Genomic DNA, 18,880 nt, shown 5'->3' on the forward strand with positions numbered 1-18,880 from the left:
CATTAATTTTACTGTTTCTTTCATTTATTTTAAATTTATAATGTTATTGCTTTTAATACTTATAAACTTAATGAAATCTGTACCGTGCTTGCCGAATGGATATTACCCTATGACGAGGGTAAATATACAAAGTGAACAATGTCAAATTATTGGACAGCTTTGTGATCAAAAAGCGGCTAGCATCTGATGAGTCTTTCCGTACTCCCCAAAAAGAATAAGCCATCAACAAGTTCTAGTAGTTGAGTTACTCAAGATTGATACGTTTTAATATTCATAATATGTCTTAGGTGTAAATTTCTACTTTAATTAGACAATATTATAAGGGAATAAAGCAAATAATAAAATTGCAAGTTGATTTTTCATTTTGCGAGTTGCCTCAAAAAGCACTCGCAAAATGTTGCGAGTGCTCCTCAAAGTTAAATTCGAACCCTGGGCACTAACACATCTTTGCATCCTTATGATGGATGGCTTACCTTACTGCGCTGACACATCTTTGCATCCTTATGATGGATGGCCTACCTTAATGCACTAACACATCTTTGCATCCTTATGATGGATGGCTTACCTTAATGCACTAACACATCTTTGCATCCTTATGATGGATGGCTTACCTTAATGCACTAACACATCTTTGCATCCTTATGATGGATGGCTTACCTTAATGCACTAACACATCTTTGCATCCTTATGACGGATGGCTTACCTTAATGCACTAACCCATCTTTGCATCCTTATGATGGATGGCTTACCTTAATGCACTAACACATCTTTGCATCCTTATGATGGATGGCTTACCTTAATGCACTAACACATCTTTGCATCCTTACGATGGATGGCTTACCTTAATGAACTAACACATCTTTGCATCCTTATGATGGATGGCTTACCTTAATGCACTAACACATCTTTGCATCCTTACGATGGATGGCTTACCTTAATGCACTAACACATCTTTGCATTCTTATGATGGATGGCTTACCTTAATGCACTAACACATCTTTGCATCCTTATGACGGATGGCTTACCTTAATGCACTAACACATCTTTGCATCCTTACGATGGATGGCTTACCTTCATGAACTAACACATCTTTGCATCCTTATGATGGATGGCTTACCTTAATGCACTTAAATCTTTTCAGAATGAATCTAGTGGTGGGGATATTAATAATTTAATATTGCACTTTATATTATATCGCATATTAATAGACTCTAGTGCAAACAGTGCAATGCATCGCCTATTAATAGATTCTAGAGCAAACAGTGCAATGCATTGCCTATTAATAGACTCTAGAGCAAACAGTGCAATGCATTGCCTATTATTAGATTCTAGTGCAAACAGTGCAACGATCGCCTATTAATAGATTCTAGTGCAAACAGTGCAATGCATCGCCTATTAATAGACTCTAGTGCAAACAGTGCAACGATCGCCTATTAATAGACTCTAGTGCAAACAGTGCAATTCATCGCCTATTAATAGACTCTAGTGCAAACAGTGCAACGATCGCCTATTAATAGACTCTAGTGCAAACAGTGCAACGATCGCCTATTAATAGACTCTAGTGCAAACAGTGCAACGATCGCCTATTAATAGACTCTAGAGCAAACAGTGCAATGCATTGCCTATTAATAGATTCTAGTGCAAACAGTGCAATGATCGCCTATTAATAGACTCTAGTGCAAACAGTGCAATGCATCGCCTATTAATAGACTCTAGTGCAAACAGTGCAACGATCGCCTATTAATAGTCTCTAGTGCAAACAGTGCAACGATCGCCTATTAATAGACTCTAGTGCAAACAGTGCAACGATCGCCTATTAATAGACTCTAGTGCAAACAGTGCAATGCATCGCCTATTAATAGACTCTTGTGCAAACAGTGCAATGCATTGCCTATTAATAGACTCTAGAGCAAACAGTGCAACGATCGCCTATTAATAGATTCTATTGCAAACAGTGCAATGCATCGCCTTTTAATAGACTCTTGTGCAAACAGTGCAACGATCGCCTATTAATAGACTCTAGTGCATACAGTGCAACGATCGCCTATTAATAGATTCTAGTGCAAACAGTGCAATCCATCGCCTATTAATAGACTCTAGTGCAAACAGTGCAAACATTTTCAACACTATTCATTTCTGACATCACATCAAATGATATTAATGGAAAAAATTTAATGATGTTATTTCATGACGGCAACCTGATTTATGATGATCAAGAAAGTTATGAGGTTTGCCATCTATGTAGTGAGACATGAAATGAATTACACTTAATTACCTGAGGACACTTAGTCAGAGTAACTGGTAACTTAAAGCTGCACTCTCACAAATTAGCAATTATGACCTTTTTATGTTTTTTTGTCTCTGAATAGAATCATTTTGGTATCAGTGCCTTCAATTCGGTCATATCAGGTAATACTCACAATAAAAGTTCCCAGTTATTCGGTAAGCTGTCGAAAATATAATTTTTATTAAATGGTAAGTAACACTTTTAGCCACAAAACGTAACTATGATAACTGCGATCTGCTCTTTTGTCAGCAGTCTTACTTGTTTCCAAACATCTATGCAAAAATTTGCTCATTCAAAGTAAAAAATAAAAAAGTTGCAAAAACAAACAGTCTGTGAGAATGCAGCTTTAAGAATTTATAATCATTACACCATAGACTTTCGATCAAAACTTATTTTTAAAGTCTGACCAGCTTAGTATTCTTGTATACAGGTAAAGACTCTTGGAGATGATGTCTGTAAGCTGACCAGGCTGTTATCCATGGTGCAGAGTCTTGTGTACAATAGCTCACTCTTCCTGGAGGCACAGCCTTTTGTAAGTTACATAATTATTTTTGATATTTGTATTTTGGAGATAAGTTAAACACAGAAGATATGATCAGGATTATTGATTGAAAAAATCAGTAGGAGATTACAAAACAGACATGAAAAATAGCATCCCACAATGAGAATAATGGTGTTTAGACCTAAAAAAATATGATATTAATTTCCAGTTTCATGCCTCATAAAGATGGAGTAGTTAGGTCAGAGTTTTTAGCTCACCAGAGCACTAAGTGTTCAAGGTGAGCTATTGTGATCGGTCTTTGTCCGTCGTCCATCCGTCCATCCATCTGTCCATCCATCAACAATTGCTTAAAAACATCTCCTCTGAAACTACCTGGCCAAATTCAATGAAATTCACAGGAAGCTTCCTTGGGTGACCCGCTACAAAAATACAACAAGGGGTCATGATTGATCGACTTACTGTTTTGCTTTTTAAAAAAATCTCTGAAACTACCAGGCCAAATTCAATGAAACTTTACAGGTAGCTTCATTGCATGACCCTTTACAAATATAAAACAAAGCATTGTCATCAGTAAAGATATGTTTAAATTGCAACATTTTATGCCCCCCTTCGAAGAAGAGGGGTATATTGCTTTGCACAGGCATGTCTATGTCGGTCGGTCCGTCGTAGACCAAAGCTTGTCCGAGTGATAACTCAACAATTCCTGGACGTATGGTCATCAAACTTCACATGAAGGTTGGGCCTGACCAGTAGATGACCCTATTGATTTTGGGGGTCATCGGGTCAAAGGTCAAGGTCACAGTGACCTTTAATGGTAAAATAATTTTAAAGCTTGTCCGAGTGATAACTCAACAATGCCTGCACCCATGGCCCTCAAACTTGACATGGAGGTTGGGCCTGACCAGTAGATGACCCCTATTGTTTTTGGGGGTCATCAGGCCAAAGGTCAAGGTCACAGTGACCTTGAATGGTAAAAGGTTGTCCGAGTGATAACGTGACAATGCCTGCACCCATGGCCCTCAAACTTGACTTGGAGGTTGGGCCTGACCAGTAGATGACCCCTATTGTTTTTTGGGCTCAATGGGTCAAAGGTCAAGGTCACAGTGACCTTGAATGGTAAAAGGTTGTTCGAGTGATAACTCAACAATGCCTGCACCCATGGCCCTCAAACTTGACTTGGAGGTTGGGCCTGACCAGTAGATGACCCCTATTGTTTTTGGGGTCATCAGGGCCAAAGGTCAAGGTCACAGTGACCTTGAATGGTAAAAGGTTGTCTGATAACTCAACAATGCCTGCACCCATGGCCCTCAAACTTGACTTGGAGTTGGCCTGACCAGTAGATGACCCCTATGTTTTTGGGGGTCATTGGCCAAAGGTCAAGGTCACAGTGACCTGAATGGTAAAAGGTTGTCCGATGATAACTCGACAATGCCTGCACCCATGGCCCTCAAACTTGACTTGGAGGTTGGCCTGGCCAGGAATGACCCTATGGTTTTGGGGTCATTGGCCAAAGGTCAAGGTCACAGTGACCTGGAATGGTAAAAGGTTGTCCGAGTGATAACTTGACAATGCTGCACCCATGGCCCTCAAACTTGATTTGGAGGTTGAGCCTGGCCAGAAGATTGTCCCTATTAATTTTAGGGGTCATTGGGCCAAAGGTCAAGGTCACAGTGACCTTGAATGATAAAAGGTTGTCCAAGTGATAACTCAACAATGCCTGCACCCATGGCCCTCAAACTTGACATGGAGGTTGGGCCTGACCAGTAGATGACCCCTATTGATTTTAGGGGTCAAAGGTCAAGGTCACAGTGACCTTGAAAGCAAACTCGACAATTCTTGGACCTATGGTCATCAAACTTGACATGAAGGTTGGGCCTGCCCAGTAGATGACCCCTATCGACTTTGGGGGTCATCAGGCCAAGGTCAATGTCACAGTAACCTTTAACATAAAAAGTTAACAAATCTTCCCCCACTGATATCTCAACAATGCCTGAACCTATGATCATTAAACTTGACATGGATGTTAAGCCTGACCAGTAGATCACCCTTATTGATTTTAGGATTCATAGAGCCAAAGGTCAAGGTCACAGTGATCTTGAATGGTAAAAGGTTGTCCGAGTGATAACTCAACAATGCCTGAACCCATGGCCTTCAAACTTGACTTGGAGTTGCATCTGACTTGTAGATGACCCCTTATGATTTAAGGGGTCATCGGGTCAAAGGTCAAGGTCACAGTGACCTTGAAAAGAAAAAAACTTGTCTGTGATAACTTGACAATGCCTGCACCCATGGCCCTCAAACTTGACATTTAGGTTTCTGGTGACCAGCTGATGACTCTGGATTTTGAGTTCATAGAGTCAAAGGTCATGACGGTCATAACACACTTTACCTCACACTTTAATGGTCATAATCTTAAAACAGCAACAAATCAGCTGTCATTTCGGTCCATGCATATTTCATTCAATTGTCCATATATCCTGACAACATGGCGCTAGGGGGCATAATGTTTGACAAACATCTCTTGTTATTAATGCTTTATAACAGAGTAGTGGCCCTTTGCTTAGGTGAGTGTTTTAGGGCCATCATGGCCCGCTTGTTTTATTAGCCATTAAAACTAAAGCTGTAATGCTTTAAATCATCGATACACTAGGTATTAGCAGTGCTGGTATTGTTAAAAGCCAAAAACACAATCATTTTTATTTTTTTTTAAAATCAAACAAATGAAGAAAAAAAAGTAATTATGTAAGTCTGTTAGTAAAACCACGGACCTATAAACCATGGATTGGCAACTGCCCGATATCGGTGAAACGATAAGAAATAATTATTTTCCCACAATCCTTAGCGCGCGCTTGGCAAATATCGGAAAATTCCGCCGAATCTCCGATCGGTGATAAACAACGATCTTCGGTTATTTCCGCCAGCTCTGCTGGTACTTATTTTTTACACCGATCGACATGTCGCATGTAATATGTTTGTAGTTTGTCGTTATTGTATTTTCTCTAATTGTCGAAGTATTAATCAGGACCTAATATGTTCCTGATTAAACTTATATTTAGTTTTAATTAACGTTTTCCTACATGTATATATTCGGTCGATGTCGGACGTCTCGAAAACGACCACACGGCAAGATCTCAGAATGAAATCGCGCTGCACGCGTGAGTCTGAGCTAATCGCATTTACACAGACGAGAGTTGCCAATCCATGGTTTATAGATCGGTGGTAAAACGATCTCCAGTTTGCTAGACTTTTGCATTAAAGAAAGTAACAAAAAACCTAGTAAAAGATATTAATGGCTTTGGAAACAATTTCAACAGGGGTCTAAAGACTTCAAAGGGGACAGACACCAGATATTACAATTGCAAGCAAAAAAGAAAATCGTCAAAAACTAACATTAAATTGACATTGTTGTGTACAACACATTAAATCTTAGTTACTAATGTATCACATTGCTTACGACGAATGCATCTTTCCCAGTTTTTGCGCTTTATGCCAATACGAAATTTACTCTGGTTATCTACCACTTAAATCCCAGTAAGTTTAAAAATAATGTCAGTTTATTTATCTGTACTCATAAAAAAATATGATTGAAATGGGAAACCATTATGCACTATTTTTAAATGGTGGAAACACAGATGAGACAGAAACATAATCATTGAATTTATTATTTTAATCATGTAGAATGATGTATTTAGCAGCCTCCTACTAGCTTGCATTGACAATTCTAGGCTTGTTTTGAGGTAATACTGTATTTGCCGATTTTGGGACCATCTGGTGTCTAGTCCCTTTAAGGGCAAGTATATACATGTAGTATGTAACGTTAAAAAATGGTCTTGCCTTTCAGTTGGCGGTGATGAGCCAGAGTGTCCAGTACTGCTTGTTGGACCCGCTTGTTAGTAGTGGACAGTCCTGCCCCACGGATGACCACTGGGTATTGAGGGACTATGCCGCCAGGGTGCTCGCTCATATTGTCGGGTATTGTCATATTGTCGCATGATGTACTGAATATAATGTTGTAACTGGGTTATTGTATTGGGTTAATCCCCGTTACTATTTTTCCAGCATTTTGGGCTAATGTACCCTGATATATCACAGCTGTCTTCTACATTTCCTGTATCTGGGACTAATGTACCCTGATATATCACAGCTGTCTGCTACATTTCCTGTATCTGGGGCTAATGTACCCTGATATATCACAGCTGTCTGCTACATTCCCTGTATCTGGGGCTAATGTACTCTGATATATCACAGCTGTCTGCTACATTTCCTGTATCTGGGGCTAATGTACCCTGATATATCACAGCTGTCTGCTACATTCCCTGTATCTGGGGCTAATGTACCCTGATATTTCACAGCTGTCTGCTACATTTCCAGTATCTGGGACTAATGTACCCTGATATATCACAGCTGTCTGCTACATTTCCTGTATCTGGGGCTAATGTACCCTGATATATCACAGCTGTCTGCTACATTCCCTGTATCTGGGGCTAATGTACTCTGATATATCACAGCTGTCTGCTACATTTCCTGTATCTGGGGCTAATGTACCCTGATATATCACAGCTGTCTGCTACATTCCCTGTATCTGGGGCTAATGTACCCTGATATATCACAGCTGTCTGCTACATTTCCTGTATCTGGGGCTAATGTACCCTGATGTATCACAGCTGTCTGCAACATTCCCTGTATCTGGGGCTCATGTTCCCCAATATATCACAGCTGTCTGCTACATTTCCTGTATCTGAGGCTAATATACCCCGATATTTCACAGCTGTCTGCTACATTTCCTGTATCTGGGGCTAATGTACCATGATAAATCACAGCTGTCCACTTGATTTCCAGAATCTGGGGCTAATGTACCCTGATATATCACAGCTGTCCACTTGATTTCCAGAATCTGGGGCTAATGTACCCGGATATATCACAGCTGTCCACTTGATTTCCAGAATCTGGGGCAAATGTACCCTGATATATCACAGCTGTCCACTTGATTTCCAGAATCTGGGGCTAATGTACCCTGATATATCACAGCTGTCAACTTGACTTCCAGAATCTGGGGCTAATGTACCCTGATATATCACAGCTGTCCACTTGATTTCCAGAATCTGGGGCAAATGTACCCTGATATATCACAGCTGTCCACTTGATTTCCAGAATCTGGGGCTAATGTATCCTGATATATCACAGCTTTCTCTACATTTCCTGTATCTGGAGCTAATGTACCCTGATATATCAAAGCTTTCTCTATATTTCCTGTATCTGGGGCTAATGTACCCTGATATATCACAGCTGTCTGCTACATTCCCTGTATCTGGGGATCATTTACCCTGATATATCACAGCTGTCAGCTAGATTTCCAGTAGCTGGGTGAAATTTCACAGCTATCTGTTACATTTCCTGTATGTGGAGCTTATGTACCCTGATATGTCACCACTGTCTGCTACATTCCCTGTATCTGGGGCTAATGTACCCTGATATGTCACAGCTGTCTGCTACATTCCCTGTATCTGGAGCTAATGTACCCTGATATGTCACAGCTGTCTGCTACATTCCCTGTATCTGGAGCTTATGTACCCTGATATGTCACAGCTGTCTGCTACATTTCCTGTATATGGAGCTTATGTACCGATATATCACCACTATCTGCTATAATGTTTCCAGGATCTGGGGCAACAGTGTTAACCACCTAGAGCGTTACACAGAGAAGACTCTACGAGAGGCTCTACATGACCTGTCACGACCTTTTGCCTGCCACTATGGGGCTGTTATGGGGCTCATGTACTTGGGGACTGAGGTAAGCCAAGTTTAAGCAACTAACTTATTTACTGTCTGTGTTCAGCATTCACTGAAGCCCTATTTAAGGGCTACACAAACATGATACGTGTCATACCTGATGGCAGCCCAAGTGTCAAAAAACATTATTCTTGTAAATTGTGTCTTTAAATAGATATACAGACAGCTAATTCATCGCTCCTTTCAGAATATAGTTATACTAATTATTTTTTTGCTTGATATAAGGCCAGTTGTTCAGAGCTGTGTTAAAGTTAGCAATGTGATAAATGCCATAGTTGTTAATTTTCATTATGAAATATTTGATGACATGCTCACATATTCAAATTTAATCATATACAGCTGAAACAGTTGTCTCAAGTCTTGGTATGAATACAGCATATCACAAATGCATCCATTCAAAACTTCCACAGCAGAGTATTGATTTGAAAGTTAAAAATTATGACATTGAAGATGCATTCTTACTCCCAATTTTTACCACAATTTATAATATGGTTTTAATATTCCAAAAAGGATGAATAAATGTCGAAAACAATGTTTCTTATGAAGGATACTAAGTTTAATTTGACAGAAATGAACATAAAACACGGTATTTCTACCTTATAAGACTATAGTAGACCACAGTAAATCTTTTACCACTCACCAATCATTTAATATTTTGCGCTTTCTGCTATTAGATACACAGTTACAATCTTGTTATCAGTACTTAATATTTTCCGTGAATGCAATTTTTAGTAAGTAGTTAAAGGTTTATCACTCAAAATTGATGTTTGTTATACATGTGTATGTATTGATTTTAAATAAGAGTGTCCCTTTAACAATGTTATAAACTTGATCAAAGCTCTGAACAATTAGGGCAGCATGCAGCACCTTCCAATAACTCTTTTGCTAAAACCCTGAAAGCCAATAGTCTGACCAATTTTCTGTTTTCAGAGTGTGGAGCGAGTGTTGGTCCCCCACCTGCATGTGTACATGCCTCATCTGTTGGCCGCCCTCGAGTTCCAGGGTCTGGAGTTTGTCCAGCTGCAGACTAACGCTTGGAGTGTGCATGGAGCTATACTGGTAGAGAATGGTTTATAACGAAGGGATGATTAAATTCAAAATAACGCTTATTAATTTTAGACAATCCTAATTTTTGTTTTTGGCTCTTTACTGTTTTTAGTGCTTGACTTTTGCATTAAATTTTTTAATAAGTTACTTGCAATTAGAATAAAAAGCTTTGAACCTAAAGATAATTAAAGAAGGGTTTAAGCTTTTGACCTTATACTGGCACTTGGATTTCAGGATTTTTAAAATTTGTATTTTCACTCTTTTATCATTCCTGATTACAATTATGATGTTGAAACAACAGGGTCATGTCCAGGGGCCGTATTCAAAAAGCATCTTAAGTCATTAAGGCGGTATCTTAAAATTTTCATAATCAAAGTTATCTTAAAGAAATGTAAAGGTCTTTTTTTTAACATTAAAGTATGTTTTGTTCAATAAGGTCAATAAAAATAATGTATTTGAAAAATCTTTAATTTTTTTTATATGACTAAAGGGATACTAAAATTAGGAAAATGACTTAAGTTTGGAAATGACTTTAAGAAGTTTTGTGAATACCAACCAGTAGTCCTAGACTTACTATGAATATCATAATTGGCACTTTTATTTGATTTCTCCATTTCTTCAGCTTTGTGTGGAGCATGTTTTACAAAAGTATATCAAACAGTTTCGGGAAGAAAACATCACCGATGCCACAAATAACGGCGAGGCAAAAAAAGTGTTTAAGACCATTTCTGATTACGACACGAAAGTCTCAAAACGACCTTCATTCAATGGATTCCTGTCAGCTTTCCACAAGTCACCTGTGTCGTTCTACTTTGAAATGTTTGAATACTTCGGAGATGCCTTAACGTTGAGGCTACCTGAAATAGCCGAACTGAAGTCTCATGTGTTTAAGCCAAAAGAACGTGACTTGGTGACGTCAATTTCGGATCCGACTGCGGATAAATCGGGGGAAGAACTCCTCAGTGAGTTGGAAGAGGAAGTCAAGCGTGAGGAGCTTATGAAGAAAAAACAGGTAATTATCACCCACCTTAGAATCATCCAAGTTAACTTTTATATCTCAAAATCATGAATATGGAAGAAAAACGTAATAAAATACGCTCAAAATGTACAATTTTAGACTAGAATGATATTGTTAAAATTTTCCCCAAATTCCCGTGCAAAAATAAATAAGTTTAAATAGTGTCTATTGCATAAAAGTTTTCCAGAGTTATGACCCCTTCGTGGCATGGCAGATGAATAAGGAGCATGTTGTCCAGAGAGGGCATCTGCAGCATCATATTTTCATGTTCGCTCCCTAACTTAAGCATTTATTATCTAATCTTTACCAAACTTTTGTCACAATGTTTATTTGCATAATATCTTAACTGTCAACAGCAATTATGCGCTATCAACCCCAGTGTTGTGACCTTATTTGGAAATTGCATGTATATTTTTTCTTACATGTACACATAGTATGGGTTTGTTAATACTCTCTAATTTAAGCATTTATTATCTGATCTTTACCAAACTTCCTCACTATGTTCATTGGCATACTATCTCAATTGAGTGCAGTCAACAGCCATCTCGCACAGTAACTCCAGAGTTATAACCCTTCTTTGGCAATTGCATGTATAATTTTTTACTAACATGTTTTATGGGTGTTTAAAAACTTGATTTGTTTCAGGTTAAGACGGAGACCGTCCACCTTCTCGACCGACATCAAAGAGATCGAGAGCGACGTGCAGCAGGTGTTCGACAACAGCTCAAACAAAGAGCTGCACAGCAACAAAAACTGGATAAGTTCACACCAGCCAGCGACACAGACATCGAGGTTATAGATGTCGAGGGTGTGGATAAGTTGGATTTCAGAGGCAGATCATCTCTGGCAATCTCGAGTGCTTGTGATGCCCCAGGGCAGGGGATAAAAATGACTTTTGCCAAACGAGCTAAGTTTACTCCAGATAGTGCTTTTAGTGAGTCGTTATACTTTACAGAAATAAAAGAGAGGGACAGAAATGAGGAAAACCCGGGTCGAAAACGGAAACATAATTCACCGAGCCCGGATGTGGATTTTTCACAGTTTCTTGGTGGAGGTATTTATCCTTCATCAAGCTTTGATAGTGTAAAACAAAGGAGAAGAGATCCATCATTTGAATGAATTTTGTCTTTTACATTTTTATAATAAAATATCAGCAATATCTGTTGGATTGTGTTTAGGGTTTTGTGGTACATGTATTTGGTTGAATACAGGGTAAAGTCAGCGGTTGACTCTATTAAAATTTCCCATGGATTCTGAAGGGACTCCATCTGCTGAAATCAAGCGCCACTTTCTTAAGTCAGAAGTCAGTGTTCATCCTTAGGCCTAAAAAAATATGTCTGTTTCGGGTAACCCGACCCTACCTATAAAAATGCGCCGACCCTAACTATTTTTTTCCGTTTCTGAGCAAACAAAATATTCGTTAGCGAAAAGAGAGTTACGATGGGCGGATAAATGCAGATTTTAATCAGAACTATTGTTATATGATAAAACAAAGTCAGGCAATGACAGTAATGTAGGAAAGACTGCCATGTTTTAAGTGTTTGTATGGGCTTTTATAGCAATCTAAGCGCGTCTTACAAAGAACTTCCCATGTCGTATGGTGTAAAAGGGTTCTCAAATTCTTTGGGTTGATATTTTAAGTGTATAATACAATGCACTAAAAGGTCGCAAAACTAAAAGTCCTGAAGATTTAATTATGACATAGTGACCTGTTTATTCAATATCGTGTCAGACTGGTATTGATCTATATGCGCGTAGCATTATTTAAAATACGAGTTTTAAGAAAATCGGTAACAAATATTCGCGCTCCCAGCTCCTACGCGCCTGAGATATGGATGAAATGCATTGAGGACGAATCATGTGTTTGAAACACATTGAGTACATAACAGTATTTTATTTTTGCATGTTTTGGCTATTTCATCATTATTGAATGCTTGAAGTTTTAAAATCTCCTGTACACAGATCTGATGTCATTCCAAACACAGGCATCTGAATCATTGTTTGTCACTAAAATATTGTTTAAAACCATTTTGGGTACATACAATGAGATAAACAAACATCTGAAGATATTTAGTGTCTTTGATGTACAAAAAAGAAACTAAATATCTTCAGATGTGTTGTTTATCTCATTGTATGTACCAAAAATGGTTTTAAACAATATTTTAGTGACAAACAATGATTCAGATGCCTGTGATTCCAAATATAAAGAAATAATTGCAAATAGCTATGCAAATCAATTTCAACATGTTTGCTCATTGAACTTTGAACAAATATACAAGTATCACTCCGAATGTGCCAATGTCACACACGTGGGAGCATGGAAAGAAGCTATTAGTTAGGATCACTCACTAAACTCCTTCGGGTCATTGTGTCCCTTATGCAATTGGGTACAAGAGTGGTCGTACCAACACAAAGTCAAACCACTACAAAATTATCCCAGATTTGGAGAAGTCGTCCCGTGTGTATTTCATTGTTTAGATGCTAAGGTACGATATGATGAGATCTTAGGCAATATGTCTTATTCGCGGACTTAAAGTGAACTATTTCGCGCCTCCAACATGAATGACGCAACGCCATTGGTCCAGGACTAGTCACGTGGTGGGTTACCCCATAAATTTGCATATGAGATCACTAATCTTATTGTACCAAAATGGCGTTTATTTTCCGATTACGATGAATAATCGAAACATTTCCCAGATAGTGTTGGTGTCTTGATCAATGTTAACAGGTTGTCGACGTGATATATATATTTACGTTACGGGATCAGTAGGTCACCAAATATGGGATATACGGGGCGCAGGAAACCATATTCGGGGTAGAGCTTCGAGGTTGTTGTTTTTTGCACCGGATATCCCATATCGGGTCACCTACTAACCCCGTAACTTATAAAAAAGGACATATACTAAACTTTTTAGCCCTAAGCAAATCTTATTATCCTTATTTTCGGTAATGGTCTTATAATATGACATATACATGGGACGACTTCTCCAACTATGGTACATCATAGCGTTGGTCACAACTTCCACTGTACCCCATTCAATAAGGGAAGCAGTTAATTTAAGGCGATAGTATGCAATATGTTATTTGCTATTCCATTTGATTTTCGACGTTTCTCTTCAAACGCTTCCGTAAAAAATGACGCTTAAATTAAACTATAAAAACAAGCGGATCCAGAGGGAGGAACCCCCTCCCCATAATCTTCCAATTTCACAGAAAAAGAGTAATGAAATACGCAAAAATTGCACCATTTCGGATTAGAATTTTCTTGGAGGAGAAGCCCCGACCCCCCTGCCAGCACTTTAGACCAGATAAATTTCGGTTCTGTTGGAGGGGCACAAGTCAAAAGGTTACGCCCCCTAAGTCACCCCCTCTAAGGTAAAATCCTGGATCCGCCCCTGGTATACAAGCTTAAAATGTCTGATTCAATTCAACTGTCACATTTGCATAATTTCACGATCAGCACTGGCTATATTTATCCTCGGGTCAACTCGCGGTTTACATTCATTATCTTTTGAGTTTAAACGTCTTGCACTTAAATTTTCTGCGGATTTTGGTCCGATATTGCCGTTTTTGAAATCGATGATTAATAGTGTTTTCACACTGGCACCGGATTTTTTTCATATCTTTGATATTATAACTTGATATTTTAAGATTTTTTTTTTATTAAAAAAATGATTGATTATGAAAATCCGGTGCCAGTGTGTTTTCACGATATTATGAATTTGCAACACATTATTTATTTGCGCTCAATGTCAACATTATAATGTCATCTGACAGTGTTGCGCATCTAATAGCATACTCTTGTTGGGGGGGGGGGGGATATCAAAAGAAAATGGATTTTATGGACGAAATGTAATGAGTACCCATGTGTAGGAAAGACATTTAGTACGTTACAGGCATTTATTGTTTACATGTTCATTTTATTGGTTGCTTATAAGGTTAAAAACAAACTCGCGTGTGCAGATCTGCTTTCATCCAAAATATCACAGTTACCTGGTATTTGGACTTCAGTTTTGGCCAGTCGAGCTATCTGGTTCGAGCGAGTCGGTCCCTAGGGTGATCTCTTGGTCCGAGTATTATAAAAGAAAATGTGTTCTTGTACTATATGATACATAATTATATTAAAGAAATAATTCACTTTTGGTCGTATATTTTTTTACAAATCAAATATTTTAATATTTATTACAATCTTTATCATTGATTTGACTGGCCAAAACTGAAGTCCAAATACCAGGTAACTGTGCAAAATACAAAAAGAATTAATTACAAATAAACAGAATGCAAATCAATTTCAACTTTAAACGTTTTTCATTGAACTTTGATCAAATATACAAGTATCACTCCGAGTGTGTCAATAGTTTGGACTTCTCGCTGAACTTATTGGAAGTGACTGATTAGGTTCAAGACAAGTCATGCCACTACAAACTTGTCCAAGATTTGGAGCAGTCCTCCCATAAGTATTCTATTATTAAAGTGACACTCTTATTCAAAATCAATACATACACATGTATAACAGACATAAATTTTGACTGATAAGCCTTTAACTACTTACTAAAAATGCATTTATGGAAAATATGAATTACTAATAACAAGATTGTAACCGTGTTTTTAATAGCAGAAAGCGCAAAAATATTAAATGATTGGTGAATGCTAATATATTAACTGTGGTCTGCTATATTTCCATAAGGTAGAAATACCGTGTTTTATGCTCATTTCTTTCAACTTAAACTCGGTATCCTTTCTAAGATATATGTTTTCGACATTAATTCATCCTTATTGGAATACTAAAACAATATAATTAATGGTGGTAAATCTTATTTGGGAGTAAGAGTGTAGCTTTAAGATGCTAAGAGTTAGTACACTATGGTGTGATCTAAGGCAATTTGTCATATATTTAGACTGAAGTCGACCATATTTAAGGCCATTTTCTAAACTGTTTAACCCGTATTCAATATTAATATCCTTACTTTCGGTAATGCTCTTACAACGTTACATATACGACCGTATATGGGACGCCTTCTCCAAAAATGGTACATCATAGTGGTATGACTTCGCGTTGGTTAAAACTTCTCTTGTACCCCATCAAATTATTAAGGAACGTTAAAGGCGCACAATATTATAAGTTACGGGGTTAGTTGGTGTACCGATATGGGATATACGGGGCAAACGAAACCATATCGTGTATTCATCGGAATCGGAAAACAGATGCCATTTTGGTACAATATAAATTTGGTGACCCAATATGGAAAAATTTGGGGTCACCAGGTGACCAGTCCTAGACCAATGGCGTTGCGTCATTTATGTTGGAGGAGTGATATAGGTTGATGGCTTTTTTGATATTGCATATGGTTTTGGTACGGATAAAAGATGGCGAAATGTTCGCGCTTTTCAAGTGGGGTATTTAGGCCACGAACATGTTGCTATTAATACAAAAAAAATAACATTTTTTTATTATTTTTTTTCACAAATTATACACTTTATTTTTTTATGATTTAAGTCAAATGAGTTAAAAATGATAATGCATTAGCATACAAGATTTAAAAAAACCTGCATCAGCCTATATTGCGCGCCTTTAAGGCGATAGTAGGCAATAAGTTATACCATATTCCAATCGATATTCTTCTCTTCAAATGCTTCCGTATTAAACAACGCGTGAATTAAACTGAAAACAAGCTGAAAATGTATGATTTATTTAAACTGTCACATTTGTGTAAGTACACGATTAATGCACTAGCTGTATTTATTATTTTGGAGGTTAAACTTATAACATAACACATGAAAATTCTGCGGATTTTTGGTCCGCTTTAGCCATTTTGAGAGCGATGTTGTCTAAACAGATTTCGTCGTAGAGTTTTCCCGATATTATAAAGTTGCAACACCGCATTTATCTGCGATCTGACATTGCGCATCTTATAAGACAGTGTATCGACGGCAATTAAATATCGTGGATGATATAACTGACAATGTCTGGCGATGTGATGATCCGCTTACAAATAAATTCGGCAATTAGGGCAAACAGTGCAGCATAACATAAGCATAAAAAACGACACAAACATGCATATCAAAATTACTAACCTTAATATATTTCCTGTATACACTCTAGCTAGGTATTCACATTTTCGCTGATTTATATCGAAAGGGATGATGTTTTATAAAATAGGAAAAGTAAGAGTAAAAATACTCGAACAGTTGATTTATAAATGTATGCACCATTATGCACTTTATGCCTCATTGGTCTACGACCTTCTGGTTTATTTTAAATAAAACTTGAAACTTGAAAATAATTCGTAATACTTTCAATCAATCAATCACGCCACAACATATCGCTATTTTTCGTTATTAACGCTAATGAAAATTGTGGTATTCAAAGTCGATATTTGAGCATATATCAACAGTTGGTGAAGGGTTCCAGCCTTTGGAATCTTAGTTTTAACACTCCTAAGGCCTAAATTGTTTGTTTAGGGTAACCTTCCCAAATTTTCTAGGTAGGGTAGGTAGGGATTTTTTATTATTTTTTTATTTATTTTTTTTCAAAATCTGTCGTAAGTTCAGAGTGTTTCCTTGCACATGGCAGTCTTTCCTACATTACTGTCATTGCCTGACTTTGTTTTATCATATAAACAATAATTCTGAGTAAAATCTGCATTTATCCGCGCTTCGTAACTCTCTATTCGCTAACGAATATTTTTTTTGCTCAGAAACGGAAAAAATTAGTTAGGGTCGGCGCATTTTTATAGGTAGGGTCGGGTTACCCGAAACAGACATACATGTATTTTTTTAGGCCTAATGATTTGCCAAACTTGATTTTGTCATCAAAAAGGTGCATTTTACAAAAACATGAGCGTGTCCCTTTAAGCTGTTTTGAATTGTTTGAAACACTATTTCGTAAACGATGATGTGTGCGTGTCCATGTGCGTGGCGTGTCTGTGCGCGCGGCTCGTTTAGTGTGTGTGTGTGGGGGGGGGGGGGGGCAATTATTCAGTGTGTATTACTGCGTACTGTAAAGGCGTATAACTGAGTAACCATGGTTTGTCCTAGACGATGAGATTTGCACCCCAAAGATCACCACCGTCCGATGTATTATGATAAGCAACTGAACTATGTACCTACATAGTTCAAATACCATAGGATCAGAAAGAAATATATCACTCGAGACTGAAGTGTTCGGTATCAAAGTTCGATGGATAAAATCTGGGACCATTATTAAAGATAAAAAAGACACTGAAGAGCCATGCACTCTATAAACTTTCGCAATGCCTTCAGAGAAAAGGCCAATCACTTGGTGTTATTGGTTTACGGTCTCGAAATACTTCAAATTGATGTAAGCTAAAATCATTGAGTCAATATTGAGAATTATCAGTCATGGTGGTTTACCAGCTAAAAATTCTCGAAAGTACTATAATTACTTTATAACTTCCTCAACCCATTAACTACATTACAACTTAGTATGGTTAAAATGTTGTTTTTTTTCCTCTGTAAGTGGTCAACATAATGAAAAGCAGTATTCTTCAAATAGGCCAATACATTTATTTAAGAAAATCAGCAGTCAGCCGTTATCGAAAATAATCAGGTGAACCGGTAGATGTAACAGTGGCTGGTCCACTAGGTGGGTAGTATATACACAGTACTTATAGTAGTATGTAGACCGATTTAAAAAGTTCAAGATTGTTAGTATGTATCCTGTGTCGCATCAAACCATTTATTTTTGTAAGCATTAGCGGGACCAGGGGGGTGGGCGCACACGCCCCCTCCCTTAAAACGTCCAAGTTTACTTATTATTTTAATTTAGGAGAAATAATACGCCCAAAAATGCTCTATTTCGGACAAGAAATGTTTAAATTTGCTTTGTCCCCCCCCCCCCCGGTTCTGAGGGCGCGCTCAAATCAAAAGGTGACGCCCCCTCTAACGTCAAATCCCGAAACCGCCCCTGTTAATTAAGTACATACTTACAATCATAGACAATTGCTAAGGAACATAAGTATGATATAAGGATCATTCTCTCATATATTGATACAGAATTGTATCATAGATTTTAACGAAAACAAGAACAGGAACTATATTTTATAGTTTGTATTTGAGTAATAATCACTCAAACAGCACTTTCAGTTTAATTCAACTGTGTTTGCCAATTTAATGACCTTACAGGGAGGTAAACTAAAACACACAATTTAATTAAAATATTTACAAATAGCAATAAGTCAAATTTATTTCCGATCTTTTTACAATATGCACTGGA

General features: G+C 37.7%; 1 protein-coding gene across 1 annotated transcript; it reads left to right on the plus strand.

Moving 5' to 3' along the window:
• Positions 1 to 2,722: 2,722 nt before the first annotated feature.
• Positions 2,723 to 11,809, plus strand: LOC128209399 (uncharacterized). Its single transcript, XM_052913420.1, has 6 exons — positions 2,723 to 2,819; positions 6,631 to 6,761; positions 8,448 to 8,580; positions 9,510 to 9,638; positions 10,249 to 10,638; positions 11,290 to 11,809. The coding sequence occupies exons 1-6, from the start codon at positions 2,766 to 2,768 to the stop codon at positions 11,761 to 11,763; spliced, it is 1,311 nt and encodes a 436-aa protein (XP_052769380.1). The 5' UTR covers positions 2,723 to 2,765; the 3' UTR covers positions 11,764 to 11,809.
• Positions 11,810 to 18,880: the final 7,071 nt, after the last annotated feature.

This window comes from Mya arenaria, chromosome 11 (assembly GCF_026914265.1).
Source record: "Mya arenaria isolate MELC-2E11 chromosome 11, ASM2691426v1".
Lineage (NCBI taxonomy): Eukaryota > Metazoa > Mollusca > Bivalvia > Myida > Myidae > Mya > Mya arenaria.